Source organism: Perca flavescens, chromosome 17, assembly GCF_004354835.1.
Source record: "Perca flavescens isolate YP-PL-M2 chromosome 17, PFLA_1.0, whole genome shotgun sequence".
Classification (NCBI taxonomy): domain Eukaryota; kingdom Metazoa; phylum Chordata; class Actinopteri; order Perciformes; family Percidae; genus Perca; species Perca flavescens.
The window spans coordinates 25,756,371-25,777,113 of record NC_041347.1 but is presented as its reverse complement, the minus strand read 5'-3'; the positions used below and the strand labels follow the sequence as shown (position 1 = coordinate 25,777,113).

Here is a 20,743-nt window from a genome sequence, read left to right as displayed (position 1 = left end):
AGTGATTGGTCCGATAGCTATTCTTTGCACTCTAGTTCCATTAGTGCCATGAGGTGAAAGCATAAGGTGACTGTGAATAGAAAATCTTTTTGCATACCTAATTGCTCTGCCTCTTTCTGTTGTTTCTATTGTTGTTTTATTCTTTATTTTTATTTATATATTCTTTGCTCCTTTTAAATGTCTTATGTATCCCTGTACGGTGTCCTTGAGTGCCAAGAAAGGCGCCTTTAAATAAAATGTATTATTATTATTATTATTATTATTATTATTATTATTAATCAGATAATGATTCTAAATAAAGTATAACATCTCATATTAAACATGGTCCTTTTGATATGTTAATGTTACATGTCATGGTTATGAACTCAAGACTGGTTATCCAGAATCACTGATGTAACCCAGAGAGAGCCTGACTGAGCTGAACTCACTTTGTGATACAGGTCCTAGAGGGGAAGCCATTTCAATAGGGTGTAAAGAAAATGTCATTATCCCATTTTTTTATTATAAACAATTGTCTCCAAACATCTGTGAGTTTGTTAAACAGCGTCTGCTTGGCTGAGTTTAGATGTACTCCAAGCAAGATGTCCCTACAGTATTTATCCATATCTATTAGTAGGACTACTTCTCCAACAACAGCAAATACTTCAATTCCTGATCTGATGGCTCATATGTTAAGACTGAAAACTGGCTGCTGAAGTAAAGTGTCAGTGGTTGATTTCCAAGGACTGGCGTGAAGCAGTGAATCACGTAGATTACATTTTGGTTCTTCCGTCAAGAGCAAACACTTGCCCTTGAATAAGGAAACAATATAAAGTCAGACGTTCATTGCTTCCTTTGGGTTAAGGCCTTCATGATCCACTTGCCTGAAGGGTAGTATATTTAAGAAGCAGAGTGGAGGCGGCCCGGGAAAGAACATTGCATGGATGGAATTTGGAATAAGGCTGACTGCAATTTATAGGCAGTCTGTGAACTGGGAAAAAGTCCAAGAAAGGTTGAAGCCTTGTCTGACCGATTACTTTGGATCATCAGGTCGCTTTTGCCAATATTAGGGTAACTCTGGCTACTTGGTTTGATAATTCTGCACTCAATGAAGCGGTCATGTAGTCTTCTTTTTCTTTTGAAAGCCACACTGAAGAAGCATCCTTACATCTGGTCAGTTGGTGCATAATGTTACGGAATGGAAATCTCTGTTAAATAGCCCCCTGAAGACCAATCTACGCGAAGAATCATAAATCAAGGGTCAGGGTTAGGGATTAGTGGTTGTTTCTTACAAAGCCCTTGAGGATTTGGATTGGTCCACTGACCAGCCAGGGGGAGGTACTTAAGAGACACAGGGATGATGACACAAGCTGTTGAGCGAACCAATGGGAAAGCGGCATCAAAGTGAGAAAAACAATGACAGAGGCAGTTAAGAAACGGACAGCCTATGAGGTTTCACAGAGGACGGTACCTACGTTTGCAAAGTCTATTGCAATGTTACAACTGAAACATGATGGTGGGAATCTCATAGGTGGAAAACCAGGTAACAGAATTCCACAGTTTAAAAAAACACATAAGAGTAACCTAGATATATATGCAATGATAATAGTTTCTCTAACAGTTTTAAACGGTAGAGTGGCCATTCTGTCTTCTCAGACATGACCTTATTAAAGGTAAAAGCACACAAACCCTTTCTTGATTCAAATTAGACCTTAAATCATTTACATCTACTGTATAAAGCAACAGAACGAGGGCCCTTTTAGGAGCACATGGCGTAACCAAGACATTCAGAAGGAAAATAGTGGAGCTGTAATGTACGTTCAGCTCTTTGTATTTACATTTCAAACCTCCGTGATCAAAACATTTCATTTCATTGAACGGGCCTTCCCGCAAAAGAGTCTTACACAGCATTTCTACAGGCTGGCAGAGTAGGAGTCAAAAAGATCTCAAATACGAAAGCTTATACCATCGCACGCAGCGACGGCAAAACGAGAGGCGATTCTTTTCACAGTACTTAACCATCTTCCCCAACACACAAGCACAGAAACACACAGTCACACACCAGCACACACACACACAGTTTGTTGTCATTAAACAGTTGTGGCAATATATCCGGTTTCTTCTGATTGTGTTTTCGGTATCGTCTGGTCATGCATGTACATACTGATAAAGTTATTCTGTCCTTTTCTGTCTCACTCGGGCCTGTTACTGTAGTTGGACGGGGGAGTAGACCTGCACCAACTGGAGGAGGATAAATGGGATGGCACACAACCTAGGAGCTGTGTGTCTGTCTAGTTTAACATTTCACTCCTTGTTTTGTTAAAACTCATTTTCTTCATTTCTGTATGGTGGAACCAGCCGAGAAAAATTGTGTGTGTTGGGGATTAGTTTTAGTATATTTAAAATGGGGGTGGGTTTAAGACAACTTGATTGGTTTAGATTTATAGATAAAGACAAAAAAAAAACTATATAATATTCCTTAGTTTATTCCTTTTTCTGCCATATTCCTATGATTTTCCTGTTTGCCTTCGTCCTTTCAAGCATCTGTTTTTTTCTTCCGTTCCGATTTTAGATGCTTTAATATGTCCTCCATTTCTTCATCTCTACATCCATCCATTCATCCGTCATTTAATCTATTGTGTAAAGGGAGGGAGTGATCGATCAATGAGACTGCTTTATTTTCCAAATCCATCCATTCATCCACCTTCCCTTGGTTTTTTGCTCCATGTTCTCCTTCTGTCCCACCCTTCTCTTCGTCATCTCCTGTCATCTTAGAAGCCCTGGATGTGGCAGTAAGCCTCCAGTGAGGAGAAGAGGATGTAGAGGAGCCACAGGCTAAAAAACAGCATGGAGGTCAGGACCTTCGATGTCCGGGGCCCTCCCAGCTCTCCACCGATCTCTGGCCGCCGCCGGTACATCAGCGTGCCGACGGCGATAAAGGCAAAGATGGTGAAGAGCGTGACGGAGAAGGCCAGCGTGCCAGGATCCACCCTGAACTCCTCCCCCCTGCTATTGTGGTAGATGGCAGCAATGGACCACGCCACCTGTCGAGCATCAGCAGAATCAAACTGAATAACGTGACTGTCTATAACAGCTAAAGAATAGCACTCACAAAATAACATATGGATTATTACAAATACATGTTAGTAATTACTACTATTGCAGTATGACAAGCACCACTGCATTTACACCAGCTATTAATTATGAATTAATGAATCAATGTTTAAATGAGCTGGACTCACCCCAATGCCCAGAAAAACATTAACAGCGTTGGAGCCTGTCACATTACCAATGGATGCATCTGCATACTGATCCTGGGTAGCAGCGACCTTACTGGCGAAGGTATCTGGGCAGAGAAAGAAAAGGAGGGAGACAAGTCAAATTTGGGCAGGATTCGCATATTCTATCAACACACGCTACTCAGTGAATGATCATTTAAAAGTGCCTTGCTATACTGTAAGTCTATAGTATTTAGGGAACCACATCAGCTAACCCTAGCAGTGTTTCTTTCTGTCTCTGGTATGATTACTGTAGGTCATCTGCCAACAAGAAGATCTAACAGTGAGAGAGCAGGGATTGTTACAGTGATTTTGGCAGTTCTTTAACATGAAAAGTAAACAGGGTTGAACTAATACTGCAACCATGTTTTACACTTCTGTTTTGGGGGAAGTAATCCGATTTTCATATTACTAGTAGAATAAAGTCCTAGAGCATCCTTTACACAAATAACGTCCCAACGTTTTTACTCTACTCACACATATACCTCGATATCTAATCCTAACCATAGAAATACATTGTGCTCTTTGAAGGAAATAATTTAAGTCAGGCACCACACTCTTTCATTGGAGCATTAAGTTGGAGCAGTTTTGAAAGACTTCAAAACTAATGTCCAGGTTGGCATGCAATTTGGTATAGACGATAATGCCTCTAATGGAAAATAAATATATTGACTTGACTGAAACTACAGTATGACATTTTTTTCTATTTCCACCCCCAGGCCAATTGATTTGTGCACATGTCATCACCTCTTAGTTGTAAACAAGAGGAAGAAAACTTGATTCTGGACTTTTTTTTGGCATTTCCCCTTCAATCACCATCAGACTAAACTTTGCCGTTACAGTTATATAACTGTTCTCTTATTTAACCACTACAGTGTTGACTAAGAAAGTTAAGGCTATAGAGCGATGAAGCATTAGCAGAGTCACTATGCATTGCCCTTAATAATACAACATGTGCTATTCAGTGTAAAGTAAATGTTAAACAGATTTACAGTTGGAGTTGAACTCCTGACTTCGACATGCACTCATTTGTGAGTTACAGTATATAAGAACTCATTGACAGAGAAGGACACTCTTGATGAATGCAGAACACTTATAATTATAATGAAAATCCTGTTTTCCACATTTAGACGGGGAAACTTAAATTAGAAACCACAATCTTTAATCCTGTTACAGTGTTCTGTCGCTGGCAGCCAGAACAGGCTGAATTTGGTCCAAGATCAATAATTTACAAGGCGGAATTTCAGTTTGCAAGGGCAAACAAATCTTTGCCTGATGACTTATCAGCATTATACTGTTTAGTCCCCACATTTTCCCCTGGTTTCATGTTTGCCAAACTACAGCAGGTGCAAGGGACGCTCCTCCTTCAGGTACTGAAAGGAGCAGAGACCTTGCCAAATCTCAACAATAGGCTGTTTGCTGAGAGCACAAAGACTGAGCGAACAGCCAAATGGTCAGTTAGCACCCTTATCTCGCACTAATTATCTTGCCATCTTCTCTTCGTTAGTCATTCATGTCCTGTTGCTTTTATCTGCCAGATACAGTGAGAGGAAATAAAAACGGAGAGAAAATGCAAGAAAGGGCTTTCTTGAAGTGGCAGCCAAACTGGCAGTGGAAAAGAAGAAGATGGGAGCACTGGAAGAGGATTGGAGAGGCAATGGGCCAAAGAAAGAGTCTAGCAAAGATAAATCTTTGGTATAAAGTGTAAGTGTGTGTGTGTGTGTGTGTGTGTGTGTGTGTGTGTGTGTGTGTGTGTGTGTGTATCGAGGCGCTATGTATGTGTACCTGTCTGCCTGCAAGTGTGTGTGTGTCCCTGTGTGCAGTGCATGCATGTACACTGTCTGTGTGTGTTAGTGAACAACGCCACCTGGGTCCAATCTGATCCATGCCTCCACCAGCTGGCAAAGGCCTGTGTATGTCTGTGTGCATCAATTGGTCTTTGGGTGCTTGTGTGCCTGATTGAGTGGGTGAGTGCGTGGGTGCTTGCATGTTTGGTAGCGGCGTGTGTGTGTGTGTTTGTGTGTGAAACAGGTTTTACTCTGCAGCTCCTTCTGTGAGTGTATGCATCCCCGGAGAGTGTTCTGCCCTTTTCCTCTACCTCCCTTATCGTCAATCAACCAGAATCTCTCTCTCTCTCTCTCTCTCTCTCTCTCTCTCTCTCTCTCTCTCTCTCTCCTCCTTTTCTACCTCATCTGCTCTCTCTACATCCGTTCTCCTCCACCTCTCATTTCTCTCTCTTCTGCTCCCTTTTCACTCTTGTCTCTTGACTTATAGGGGGCATTGATGCGCTCAAGGCAATCTTGCAATCTTTCTGCATGTGGTGGTGGTGGCTATGCGGAAAGATCAAGGCTCATCAAAAACATTAGGATCCATCCTCTTGGGATCACAAATATCTACAGGAAATGTGACAGAAATCGGCCCTTAGTTCTTGTGATACCTTGTTTGAATTATTGGCCAAGGAGAAAATTGAGATTGATTGATTCTGATTTTCTTATTTGACCGAGTGGAGTTTGATCGAGTTTCAAAGATCTGTGAACATGAGCTTCCAGAACCAAAAAAATCTGACAATTGGCCAATATTGTAATAATGGTATTTGTGGCTGCAACTATTGATGATTATTTTGATCAATCAGTCAATGAAATGAAAAAAACAAAAACATCCCAATCTCCAGTTTGTTTTTGTGTTCAACTGTGTGGTATTATGTTCTTACAGAGGCGTAGTGCTGCCACGCCTGAAAAAGAAAAACGGATCAGTTTCACGTTATTGTAAAAAGAAGATGTTTACAACATACAAACAAGTTATAACATGAAAACATTGTTGTTATTACAATATAATATTTGTCACGTTATAACGTGAAAAGTTTCGCGTTATAACAATAAATGACCACGTGTGAAACTTTTCACAGTATATAGTGATAATTATTAGTGTTGTAACATGTAACGTTTCACGTTATAACGTGATAATTCTGTTAGAACATGAAACACAATTTGATTAACTTCTACATCATGCTTGGGCTGAGTCATTGCAAGAATCTGCAGCTATTGAGGACAGTGGTTATATTGTGATGAGTGCGTACACTAAGAAGGTTTTTGCCTAAGCATGAAGTAAATATTAATCAAATGTTAATCAAACGTTTCACGTTATAATGTAAAACGTTTATTGTTATGACTAGAAACCATTCAAGTCAAAACATGAATACTATATTGTAATAACAAGAACATTTTCTTTTTATAACTTGATAAGTTTGTATGTTGTGGCAATATCTTGTTATAACGTGAAAAAAAATATTGTTATATATACTATAACTGATACGGATACTGTTTTAATTTAAGGCATGGAAGCACTACGCTTCCATATTTTCTTGATAAATGTCACTAAACAATTAAAATTGGTTGTCAATGAATTGTCTGTTGTTCAACTAATAACAGCAATGACAAACTAATCATTTCATAACAATTATCTGATGGAGTCAGCTAAAATCCCTCCCTGTTAAATTCAAATAGACACTGTGATTTTTGTTTGTATGATCATTGGCTAATTTAGTACGAGTCTACGTGAAGTCTCCGTATGTTCTCTTCAACTTCCAGAAAGTCTGTAAAAATAAATGTCTTTTGAAACACGTGTTTTGTTGGAGTCTCTCAAACCAAATGTGTCAGTAGTTTTCTTCCCTAAACCAGAAAACATTTCTAATGATTATCCTCCTGGTAATCTTTGCCATCCTCTCCAATTTTTTCGGTGGATCACCTGAAAGATTTGTGTCAGGAAGTACGCAAATTTAAGCAAGTTCCATTTTTGTTTTCTTAAGACTTTAATGCCGGTTTAATGTCACTGAATAAATGTATTTAATGCTCCTGAGGGTTAGGGGCAATTTTGCCATGACAAATTTCAAAAAGGTCAAACATGCTCTTATCTAATGTCATTTACACTGCTGCAGTTTGCTTCTGTTTCTGCCTTAGTCTATGAGGCGTGGACCCATCCAAATGCCTCTCCGTTAGCTATGCTCTATGCGATTAAAGTTTTATTTTACATACATGAGCTGTACTGTTTTTTTTTTTTTAATAAATTGATTTATAAGGTTTCATATTTCACCTGAAATATCGTAGTGATTAATTATTGTAATAATACATTGTCTATAGATTCTTAATTGTCCTGACCTAGCATTTTTTGCAGAGTGCTTTTATATTCCATACGCTACTATTTATTTCATTGAGTCCCACGTTGCATTTTCCTCAGGTTAAATGTATTTATTGAGTTTCTGAGTCCAACATGAAATGATGAACAGAATACTTTAAATATGCTCTGAAGTCTTAAAGTGATGAGGCACAGAGGTTTTGCCTAAATCCCAAACCAACAACAATTTTTTGTTTCTTGAGTTTCTAAATCTCTTTTAAAAGCTCCACTCCCTCCACTTCTTCCTTTCTCTTTCTATATATGTGTGTGTGTCTGTGTGTGTGTGTGTTTGTGTGTGTGTGTGTGTCTAACTGTGATAAACGAGGTTAATCATCATGGAGCAGCACAGGATGGGTTTTATTAACTCTAATAACCACAACTTGAAGTCTGTTTCTCTTTGAGTGTGTGTTTGTGTGTGTGTGTGTGTGTGTGTGTGTGTGTGTGTGTGTGTGTGCGTGTGGGCCACAGGAGGTTCTGTGAATGAGGCTGAGAGCCTCAGAAAGGCTTAACCTCTTTGTTTCCATTCTGCAGCTCTACAAATTGTTTAGCCGTGTGTGTATTTCCATTTCACGCAGCTATGTGTTTATGCGTTTGTCTGTAAATGCAACCATTAGCGAGCTTGTATTTCTGTTTGTGTGTGTTCAAATATTACATTTTCTGTATATGTGCATATGTATTTGTGTGTGTGAAAATAGTATGTAATACATCACATTTTCCCCTGAGCTCCCTAAATGGGAGGACAGAGACCACCTGAGCCTGACATGACAAATGGCCCTATGCTAATAACATGGTGGTCACAATACTGTGTGTGTGTGTGTGCGTGTGTGTGTGGGCAAAACGTATTTCAAGATTTAATATGTGAGTGTGTGAGTCTGTTCGTTAAAGTAATTACAGTTTGTCAGTCGTTAACGCCTGCATGTTATACATCCCACATTCAATCATGTGCTATGTCTGCATGTGTGTTCTGTGTGTGTGTGTGTGTGTGTGTGTGTGTGTGTGTGTGTGTGTGTGTGTGTGTGTGTGTGTGTCCGTCCAGAGGCAGTAGACAGGCGCCAAGGTTAAAACATATTTAGCCAGCCGTTGCAGTCGCAAGTCATTCTTCACATTTAGAGGATGATTAATGCTGCTGTCTGCAGACTTTCCAGGCTTCCACATATACAGTAAATATACACTGGAGAGACTGGAAACTATACAGGGTCAGTCAAAAACTCCCTCAGCATGACAACATTTTCTAATTTTTCTGTTTGGATGTTTAATATCTTCAAATGAAGTAAAAAAAAAAAAAAATTGTTATTAATTAATCAATCAATTTAAATCTTAGTTGACCATCAGTTACATTATTATCTTCAACTAATGTATTTATTTAAATGCAAATGTTCTCTTCCTCTATCATTGTTCCTTTGCAAATGACTGCTGCAATGTAGTACTTATTAGACCAAAGCCCACTAATAAATAAATGTAAACGTAAATAACCATAACATGTCTTTGCCGACCATAACGCTGGTGACTGAATTAGTTGGCTGCTCAAGAAAGTGAGTGCAACCCTTATAAGGCTAAATAAAAAAATAAACATAATTTCTTCTCTGTAGTGTAACACATCATACCGAAATATAAAACATTCTCGAATGTGAGATATATATTAAAAGTTTTGTTCTGTGCTAAATCATCTTCCTACACACATTTTTTTCTTTCAAGGAAATTTGACACCTCTACTGCATTTGTGCCACATTGAAGGGGTTACAATGTTTTTTCTGTGAAAGTCAACAATGTGTGGACTTTTCATATTTTAATATATTCTTCTGTCTAGCTACCATTGAGTTATTCTACTTGATTGCTGTTTAAAAGAGCCCTAAGGCTTTTAGAAAATCATCATTCCAGGAACGCAGCAGTTTCTTTTATTCTGCAGTTGATAGACTGAAGAAAAGAAAGAAAGAAAATGTCAAGCTATACTCCCTGATTAGGGGTCATTGATGAACACAAATCTATTCCTACATTAAGGTCCTCAAGCTAAATGCCAAATGTGGAGAGAGAAAGGTCTTTGTTTAAAGCTGGCGGAAAGTCCAATAGTCGGATATTAAAACAGTGGCAGTGATTGATCAATATTAGAGTGAACATACAGTACAGCACATGTATGTAAACATACAGTAAATGTGCGTGCACATACAAACTCACCTGGTACAGAGGTTCCCAATGCAACAAATACTACTGCTGTGACTGAGTCTTTCAGGCCCACTGTGCAGCCAAAATGAGAGGCCAGGTCCCCTGTAATAATATAAAAGGAACATTATCATCACCACTATACTTAATACTGCTTCTATTATAACTTTCTAAAATGCGAAATATTCTTTATATACAGATAGCAGTCAAGTCGTACCTGATGAAGATAAAAATAAACATATTTCAACATCTTTTCTGTCACTCTAACACTGTACTGTAAATCCCAAAAGTCTTGCGATTGTGATGCTGAAGTTTTTATTTTTCACCCAATACCAGTAAAATCAAAATCATTAAACATTAAAAAGTGTTATTAAACTTATTTAGATTTTTCCTTAATTCCATTAACTTCTGTTCAAATTTCAAATGGGTCTTGTCAGCTGTCGTCGTACCAATCATGGCGGTGAGCAGTCCGATCATGCAGATGGAGACGACGAAGCAGGCCCAGCCGTTCCAGTACTCTGTGGGCGGGACGAAGGCGAACATAACCTTCCAGAAGACGGTGAGGAAGTGCATGACGTAGTCGAAACATGACGGCAGCTTCTCCTCCCCGCACTCCTCGTCGTCATCATCCTCGCCTGGGCAGAAGGAGGAAAGAGAAAGAGAGGTTCAGAGGAGGGCGGCAGCGATTCCCTCAAAGTTCTCACCTGCAGTTCAAAATGTTTACAGGCATGACATACAGTAAGCTACCTGAGTTCTTATTGTGCGAATGCGGATTCAATCTATAGTGACAGGAATGTAAAAATCACACTCAGTTTGACATCATTTCTGACCCACTGAGAGTCTAGTGTGTGTGTGCGATGTCAGTACCAAAGTCTAATCATGCCTCAGGACATGGACTACAGCCAACCACATGCACAGGCACGCACCATTAGCAGTCCATACACTCCTGTGTAGTTGGATGTTGTATGGCTCCATTTATAAATGAGTCAAATGAATAAATAAACGGGAGTACCTGCTGTTTTCATGTAACATTCTGATGGGTAAATCTCAGTGAAAGCCATGATGTCTTATTGATTTCACCCGGACCATTGACTCAGTGTATACTATTAACCTTCTAAGAGTTGGTGATGCATTAAAATGCCCAAAACAAACAAACAAAAATGGTCTGCACCCTAAAATGAGCGGAGTTTGGAGAGTTTCCTTCTACCACAGCAACTGTTCTCCCAGGGCTAACTTTATATGATTTATTTTTATGGACATATCTCATGCAACGTAATCCATCAAAGTTTTGAGAAACGCTTGATTTTTGAGGGTCCAATGCCTGTTTACCTTGTTTCTATTATCGCACAGCTTTATACCACTGGAGGTGTTTTTTGGGCTGTTGTGTATGAAATAAAATATTCCACCTTAATTGTTTTTAAAGTAAACATTTGGATGCAGGCAGTAATTTTCATTGATTGGATGGATGAAGAATTGGATGGATGGAGAAGTTTGTTCTGCAATTATGGAAAGGAAAATGTAAAAAACTCAGAAAAGCCAAACTATCTCTCACACTCTCTCACATGAATCCTTCAATTTCAATGATGGATAAAATGACCTTATTTTGAAATATGTTATTTGGGACTGAATGCATGAACGCATCAGCCTTTGCAAAACTGTCATAACAGATAATAAAACAGTAAATCATCTGCAAAAAAGTCACTCTTGAATTGTACTTAACTTGACCTATATAACCACAATTATCTCAGAACAAGACAGGTAGTTTCTACAAATTTAGTGCAGCTGTTGACACATTGAGTGCTGACCCGCTGTAAGTATAAAGTGCCATAACAGCCTGATATTAAGTCATTAAACACAAGTCACGAACCAGATCCAGACTGTGTTCTACAATTACTATAAATAAGCGGGGGTTAAAAGAAAGAGTAATGCACTTTAATAGGGCCAATCATGTCTTCAGGGTAACTCACGCACCTTGTTTAATGTAATCAAAAATAGATACTTTCTTTTCAGGGTGAGCACTTGGAACAAATCAAATCATCAACTATAAATGAACAGTAGAAGGTCAGTGCAGCAAGCAATGGCCTTATCCACTATTATGGTTTGGAACACACACACACACACACACACACACACACACACACACACACACACACTTGGTAATGAATTATAAAACAAGGCTCTCTACTTGAGTTATGTCACTTTTTACTTTCAGCAGTTCTCCTTCCATCCCACACAATCTGTAATGGCTGAATGGAGCCATTTCTAACTCTCTCTCTCTTTCTGCTAATATATATACTGTATATGTGCTCTTTTATCACAGCATTGGTCTCTCTCTTTGGTCTCTTTCTTTTTATTATTTGTTCCTGTGTGTGGGGGCGTTAATTACACGAGTGTGGAAATCACAAAGTGTGGTGACCACAAACACAGAACTTTCACCTAAGAGACTGGGGTTGAAAATAAAAGTATACAGGTTTTTTTTTTTTTTTTTTTTTTTTACTCTACAGAACAAACAGAACTACATCACGTTCTGCGTTACATGCGTGACCGGAAGTGAAGTAACATAACAAATGTACTGGTTCTACTACTTCAGTAGTTTTGTTGCCTAAATGTAACCAAACAGCGACCGTTTCACAACGCTGCCCCCTCACAGTGAGGGAGAACTAATCACTCAACGAAATCCCGACTGTTTGCTGTCCTGGCTCCTAAATGGTGGAATGAGCTCCCTGTTGACATCAGGATGACCAAAAACCTGTGCATCTTCAGCCGAAGGCTAAAAACACATCTCTTCCGACTACACCTCAGATAAAGAAGGGAAGAAAAAAATAAATACAATTTCATATATTTCTTGGATGCTGCACTTTCATATGGCTCTTTATAGCATTACCTATTTTAAAGCTAATGTACTTGCATTTTCTACTTGTTGTCTGGAGTTTGCCCCTTCAAGGTTCAACGCACTTAATTGTTTGTTGCTTTGGAAAAAAGCGTCAGATAGATGACATGTAATGTAATGTAATGTTTAAAACAGCAACCGTTACATTATTTGGTTTAGATATAAGAACAGAAAACGCTCCTGTTGGTCGTATTAGAGGGTAGGAATAAACAACCTGTATGGTGATATGGTAAGCAACGTTTTATTATTCATAGGGAGGCGGTTGCTGTATAGGCTTAGAAAGCGCAAGACTTTGACACCAGAGAGGGTTTGCATCCTCAGCCCCACGTCTGGTTAGGCAACAAAAGCTCTTGGTTAAGTTTAGAGAAAGATCATGGTTTGGTTTAAATGTTAATTATGTAAACCTATCCTGTACCATGCTTTAAGTCTCTGTCGACTTTTTCAATATTTAGCCAAGGCAACGGTCTTTTCCCAACCTTAACTAAGTGCTTTGAGTGCTTAAACAGAACCATAAAACCCTTTGTCGTCATGCTTTAATAGCTATGAGTGGATATTGTGTTGCAAGAGAGGATTTTGGAGGAGAAACAAGTACAATAATTGTTAATATACAACTTAATATGTTGTAATTTCTAGCAACAATACCCTACAATGCTGATACCTTTTTTAATAAAATGAAAAAAAGAGCATATAGAAACTGTAGTTACCAGTAAAGTGTCACCAACACTGTCAGTTGATGCCTGTGGTAATATAGCCTACACCAGCAGTGTGGATATATGTCTCTGTCTCTCCTATTTGATGCTCCCTCATCCCTCCCTCTCTATCTGCCTTTACTTCTTTTCATGCCTGACTTGCGCACACTTCTCGTCTCTGTATTTCCATGCTCAGTTACGCGTTACACTGATAAAGTGGTTATCCAAGAGTAATTCTTTCTTCTTCTCTCCCTCTTGGTCTTACACACTCTTTTCATCCTAGGCTACACTTTGCTGATATAGCCCTTATATAATTGAATATTCTCTGTCACTTTCTCGCTTCATCCCTCTAAATCTCCCACGTCCCTCTACAACCTATTGTCGCTCTCTAAATGCCATTGAAAGACTCCATTTTGTGTTAGTGTGTGTGACATCAGTCATCTTTGCAGTTTATTTGGAGCTCATAAGGAAAAACAGAAAAAAAAACAATGACCCTAGCAACAATGTATAAAATAAAATGACATCTATACCTGTTGCTCATCGGTAAACATTTCATGCTAATCTGGCAGCTGCTCACTCAGGCTTTTTTTTGTTTTTATTTCGAGAGGCACTAGCATGCTAATGTACTTGACATCAAGAAATATCTATTCTGACACATACACGCACACACATATCAATACTCTCTCTCCTGCCCTGCAGAGGTGTCGGATGTGTGTTATCTCTCGCTGCTTACTGAACGTGCCCACAAGCTGCGTTCTCATAGGCTAGGGCAGATGTGGACTGCAGCTCATCTGTATATGCTGCTAGTCAAGCGAGGGGTGCGAACATGAGTGTGGCTGGGTGAACGACTGTGTGCTTGCGAGTTTATGATATGAGCTCTGGGGACTTGTGAGAATCATTCATACCGCTGCCTGTTTACACAAACACACACACACACACACATGGACACACACACACACACAAACTGGGCTTTGAAACTGATGTGGACAAATGACCTCCTGTTATCTTAAAAGTCAGTCCAAAATGTCCCTTCAATCCCTTTCCAATACAGAGGAAGAGAGAGAGACTTTGGATAAAAACATGTCAGCCTTCATACGGCTAGCCACCAGGGTTGTGCAAAAACACACAACACACACAACACACACACAGAGATCAACAGACACACATACTTTAAAGCAGGACAGTATCCATAAAAGCACAGAGGAACAGAAAGACAAGAAAGAGACAGAGAGAGACACACACACACACACACACACACACACACACACACACACACACACACACACACACAGACTTAAATGGAGGCAAGAACATCACACACCAAGTGCACGAGGGAAATATCACACACAACACAGCCTTTCATTCATCCGTGCATCTTCAAACGCAGCCTCAGTTTGTGCCTCTCGTGAGTGTTGATTTGACATTGATGATTACATTCCAGTCACAGATATAAGCCGTCATATGTGTCAAAAATAAAAAGAAGTCACATATTGAGAACTCTGCAGATCTTTTAATAAACCTCCCTGCATTAAAGAAAACATGTCATATCAGTATTGTCTCCACTATACAGAGAATCTGAATTTCAAACACATTTTTCTTTCATTTCTTGAACATAAAAATGTCACCTTACTTCGAACTAACAGGCACGGTCTCCAGCTATGGCGTTTGCTTTTTGGCCATATTAAATAATAAGATTAACTTTCTGCAAGTTTTTGTTTTCTTTGATCCTTGTGACTGCTTTGCACCAGATACAAGGTCTAAGACTTGGAGCTGTACGGGCTACTTTCCATTATACTGTCTTCAACTATGACAGCTGTGTAACTGATTCTGGGTTTACATGTACAGCTGTCTATCAGAACTCATGCTGACCTGTCATCCTGTTTGTCTAGAACACATACTGAAACACACACACACACACACACACACACACACACACACACACACACACACACACACACACACACACACACACACTATATAAACTAATTAAATAACTTTTAATTAAAACCTTTGAAATGCTGACAAGCCAATCTGGAAGAGCACCATCATTTTGTCCAGCAAGGACTGAATCTTTTTAACCTTGAAAATACTTTTGAATTATGGCATCAGTATATCAGTCCGTAGGGACCAGAGGGTGGCCGCCGGTCCAAGTCCAGCACGGACAATGTAATGGAGTTTGGACTGGTAGCTGGAGAGTGGCTTTAAGCACCGACTATCTGGCATCACTTTGGTATCGCTACACAACTACTGCATGTGTGTGTAATATAATAACAACAGAGTGAAAGAAAATGAATTTCCCCAAGAGAAATTAATAAAGTTAATAAATGTTTTATTATTACACAATCCTTCAGTAAAAGAGCCAGTCCGCCTGCCTTTGACAAGCTAAACAATCAGTCAGTGAACAAATCAATTAAATAATCAGTCACTGTGTCAACCCTTCATAGTCATTTACGGTCTAAGGGATGCAAATTGCGATTTATGCACAGCAAGGACAAACAGGTGGTGACGTGAACTGCAGTACAATGAGGGTAACAGAAAAAGTGTATTTATTTGCAAATAGCACAGTAGTGGCAAAGCGACATTTTGCCAAAAGGTTTGGTTTCTCTTGTCTATCTAAGACACAAAAGCTCCTCATGAAAGAGAAAATATTTTCTGGTTTTCACACTGAAGTCCTGTGGCTGCTCTGCAACAAGTTGTGATTTATGGAGTTTCCTGATAGACAGAAAGCTTTACTTTTTGCTAAAGTAATGCTAAACGCTAACTCAGTTATGGTGGGTGTCCATATACGCGTTGTTTTCACGGATGGGATTGCCCCGCCTCCCAGCATTGCAAGCTATGACAAGCAAATAAACTGTCTACACCCTCCTACAACCACGATGGCTGCAGCTGACAAGAACGTGTCATGTGGGGCTGGCTGCTCCCGAATTTCAAAACCGACCATAATGGCGGCTCGTTCGGAATACGATCTTGTATTTTACGAAAATAGTTCACCGAAACGTGTTTCATTTCAGATCGACAAAGGCCAGTTTAGTGGATTAAACCGTATGCAAATTAGGAGCGGGCAACTCAACGCCTCCCTTCTCCAAAGGCTGCTCCCATAGAAATGAATGGGAAGCAGGGAAATTACACTGACAATGGACACACACCATTAGCCGTGCAGCCAGGACATGGCTAGCACAGGAGCTTTGGACCGCTGGGAGAAAAATGTTTTCAGTGCCGGGGGAGAAATGAATAACGAACTATAACGAAGGTATAGCTAAGAAGAGAATAGGAGAGAGTGACCGTGTTACTGTTTTTAGTCGTTGGCAAGAGCTTTGCAAAATAAAAGGCTGCAAGACAGACGGCAAGCTGGCCATCTTGCTGTTGGACTAGTAAGTTATAGTAGCTGGGTTGCTATGTCTTGTGTTGTTGCACATATATAATGTTTGATTGTGTTAGAAAAGTGGTTGACTCGTTGGCTAGTTTTTGATCTGAAGTAATCATAACAAATGCACTTGCACAGCTGTCAATATTTATTATTATTATGAGTATTGAAACTATAGGGGCGCCAAATCGTAATAATAACTTCTGCAGTGTTTCTTTAAGGTACATATATGAGGAAACACTGCATACACAAAAACTGAAATTTCATGCTCTTAAAGAATAACATGTGAATGTCAACAGACTGAAAACTACCAAGCTGCTCACCAAATGGCAACTTGGCCGGCTGTCACATACTGTAAGTGCACAACAGCACATTGAAAAACACACATATAGTTCCTCCCTGTCTTTCTATGTTAGCTTATCTGGGGGAAACTTTCCATTAGCAAACACAAAAAGAAGGGAACAAGGGAAAACAGGTCAGTGTACACACACACTGACACACACACACGCACACACACACACACACACACACACACACACACACACACACACACACACACACACACACACACACACACACACACTGACATTTCAGAGTGCTTTAATGGCTGGCTAAATGCAGGTTTCTTGCTTTGAGGTGAATGTCACAGTCTCATTTTGTGTGCATGTGGGTGTGTACATATGTGCAGTGTAAGTGCCAAATGGTTGTTATGATGTGATGACCTAAAGGTTAAGTCTTGGCAGATTTTAAATGTATTTTCATGGCTGCCATCTTAGCAGAAAAGCTGTTCCAAATCTGCAATCTTCCCCTAATTAAACTGATAAACTGATAAGCAACAAAGAGATCATTTTTTTTTGCCATACATGAGGACAAAATGATTTCTGGAGGGCTTCTACACATCAAGATCTTAATATGAGCCTTCAGACAGAGAGGAAGGATGAGAGCGACAATGGGGAATTTCTAAATGTCTTCGGTCAAGAAGAAGAAATATTTGAGGCTCCAGTAAAAAAAGATTTTAATCTTGATTTAAATCTAATACATTTGAAAGGAGATAAGAGAGAGTAAGACAGGATGATAGAGGGAGAGATATAAAGAAATAGTACCAAACAGAGAGAGGAGATTAGACAAAGCTGGCTTATCAGTTTGTATTAAATCCACCACTGTATCAGCGACAGCCGCTCTGGACTTGTTCAAACCCTTGAACCAGCAGTGTGTGTTTGAAGGGATGAACCGCCAAGTTACAACTTGTCTCCATTTGGGCCTACTGTGCAAGTGTGTCCGTGTGTGAGTGGCTACTGTATATGTGTGCTCAGTTTGTAAAATGTTTGTGTCCACATGGCATAGTTATAATAACAGCATAAACTCTCCTATATCAGGTGTCTGCTGATCATTAGTTTTTTGTTTTATTTTGTGAAGAGATTAATTGTCCTTTTGCTTTGCCCACCTTCTAGATACTTTTTATACTCCTCCATTCTTATTATCTCCCTTCTTCTTGCTCTTTTTCTATTGTTTTTTTTCTTCCTTTCTTTCAGTAAATTAAGTCACTGTTATCAAGCCATAAAATGACGTCAATCCTCTGGTCTCTTATGTTAGCTTCACCCTTTGACTCTTATTCTCCTCTGCCTTCAACCTTCTTCTTCTCTTATCTCAAGCATTTTCCATCCATCCATCCATCCATCCATCCATCCATCCATCCATCCATCCATCCATCCATCCATGAGGGAGAATCTACCAGATCCAAGCCTGGAAGAGGTGACCCTGGCCTGGTCTTATGTTAGAGCATTTAATTTCCTCCTTGTGCCTCCATCTTTAACTTTCCTCCTATGTTTAGTAATTAATTTGTAAATGGAGTAAAGTGAAATTTATTTATTAATCACTATAGTAGTTGGTCGGTACCGAGACCTGAGTTCTTATTTCGTTCTCCTCATCCTCCCGTGTTGTGAGAATGACAAATAAAGTATCAATCAATCAATCAATCAATCAATCAATCTATCTATCTATCTATCTATCGAGAAAAGGAAGTGAAAAATAATGTGATAGGGTCAGGACAATAGTGAAGGATAAAGCCACCTAAAGCTATTTAATGCGCCTTTATCTTTGCTGATTACAGTTTAATCAGCAAAGATAAGATGACATAAGTCATGGTGAGTTACATTTATTGGACTGTGCACTCAATAAGGCTTAGTCTGCAATCTGACACAATCCTTACTTAAGCTAAGAACAGTATGACTTCTTTGGTGTAAAAGGCATGAAGAAAGATCTCAATAAGAGCATTACACAGTATCAAACATTAGTATACTGTAGCTCGTTTTAAATGTGTTTAGTTAAAAAAAACCAACAGCACAGTATTACTCAATTGAGAAAATAATTGATACTTAGTTTACAGACTTTGCAATGAGGTTATTTAGTGGCGCAAGTTGCTGTTGCCCTAACTTTAACAAAATAATTGAGCTAAAAGAACAAACACTTCTTACAATCTTATTGTGTTCTACTTTTTACAGTACATGCTCTCATTCCTGTTCTCAATAAAAAAAGATCACAGCTGGATGTCTGTCTATCCAATCAGCTGCAACTGCAACAATGCAACTGTCCACTTGGTGCAACTTTTCAAACTAAAAGTATATAACGTACACAAAGTGTAGTGTACAACTCAATTGGACGGCCGCGGATGGCAGCCCACCACGAGCCAGCTTCTGTTGGATGTTTCTGCCTGTTAAAGGGAAGTTTTTCCTCACACGCTTGCACCAAATGCATGCTCTGGGGGAAGTGTTGGATCTATGTAAGTTATAGAATGTGGTCTAGAACTACTCCATTAGTGTCCTGATATAGTCTGGTATCGTTTGACACTATAAATAAAATGTAATTGACTTAAATTACACAACATAGTTATATGAGAAGACCAATGCTACTTTCATATCTGTCTGGTAAATATATTGTAAGGCTACAGCCAGCAGACAGGTAGCTTAGCATAAAGCAGGAAACGTGGAAAAAGCTAACCTATCTCTGTCAAAGGTAACAAAATCCAACTAACAGCAGCTCTAACGCTCTCTAATGAATATGTTGAATCTCGTTTGTTGAATCTGTCGGTTACAGACACCTACAGTTCTTAAGACAACTTTCATACAACATTCGACAGAATAGACAGCCGTCTTGCTACATCATTAAAAGCATAAAAACAAAACTATCTATAGTCTATCAGAGTTTTACATTATGCTTCAGCATAATATTTTCACAACCGTCTGATCATGATCATGATGATAAACCTAGGCTCTGTGTAGGAGGCACACTCCCTCATGCAGTAGAATAGTTGAGCTGATTTTAGACGAGTAGTGTAAGTGTCCATAATCACTACTCCTCCTGGTGGATAGATAAACCATTGCAACTGGTTTTCCACACAAGGCGCATAAGGGCGTTACCAGTAGGCCCCGAGCTCACTACGTCATCACAGTTTTTTTTATTCCAGCTACGGCCAGACCACGGATCAGTCACGGACACGCCACGGAGGGACGGGAAATCATAGATGGGTTTATCTGTAATTGTAAAAACAAAGGAGGGGAGGTTATATATTGGACTATTTCTCAATCGGGAGAAGTAACTTCCTGGAGTTTCTGCATGAACAGTACAGTACATCCAGAAGGAATGAGATTGACAATAAATAAAGCTCATCACTGTTCGACTGAGAGGGGGATTTTGAAGCAGAAACATATCGGTGGTATTATAGTGAAAACTTTCTACTAAGAATTTCTTTCTCTGTTTATCCTTCATTTTTTCCATTGATGAGCTGCGGTAATGCTGTCCTGCCTCCAGAGGGCAAGTTACCACTACTAACCAATGAACTGTGAAGATTCTGCAGTGAAACAGAAAAATATGCTTCCTCTTTTATTTTCTGTTTTCTACAGCCAGTTTTTATCTCTCTCACCAGCTCAATTGTTGCAATTCTTTCTATCTCTTGTTCCCTTTATCCTACTTTGTCTTCGTACATGCATTCTTTTATTCCATGCATTATATTTCTCTTTATGCATGCATTCTCTTTTTCCCACTGTGTGCATGCTTCTCAGTGGCTTTTTCTCACTGCATGCAATCTCTCTCTGTCTCCGTCGATCTCTGCATTATATATGGTCTCTCGTTTCCTTATCCCTCCCTGTTCACACGTATGCTCTCTTTCTCCCTCTTCATGGAACATTACCATCATCGTGGCTTATAACAGATCTTGACA

General features: G+C 39.4%; 1 protein-coding gene across 1 annotated transcript in view; it reads right to left on the bottom strand.

Annotated features, from left to right (window-relative positions):
- Window positions 1–318: 318 nt before the first annotated feature.
- The window catches only part of slc8a1b (solute carrier family 8 member 1b), a 142,593-nt gene continuing 122,168 nt past the window's right edge, over window positions 319–20,743 (bottom strand). The window contains exons 8-11 of the mRNA XM_028604075.1: window positions 10,034–10,219; window positions 9,600–9,689; window positions 3,222–3,325; window positions 319–3,023 (exon numbers count right to left, since the gene is read on the bottom strand). Coding sequence (XP_028459876.1) covers window positions 2,751–3,023; window positions 3,222–3,325; window positions 9,600–9,689; window positions 10,034–10,219 — 653 coding nt within the window. The 3' untranslated portion in view covers window positions 319–2,750. The remainder of the gene's footprint in view (window positions 3,024–3,221; window positions 3,326–9,599; window positions 9,690–10,033; window positions 10,220–20,743) is intronic.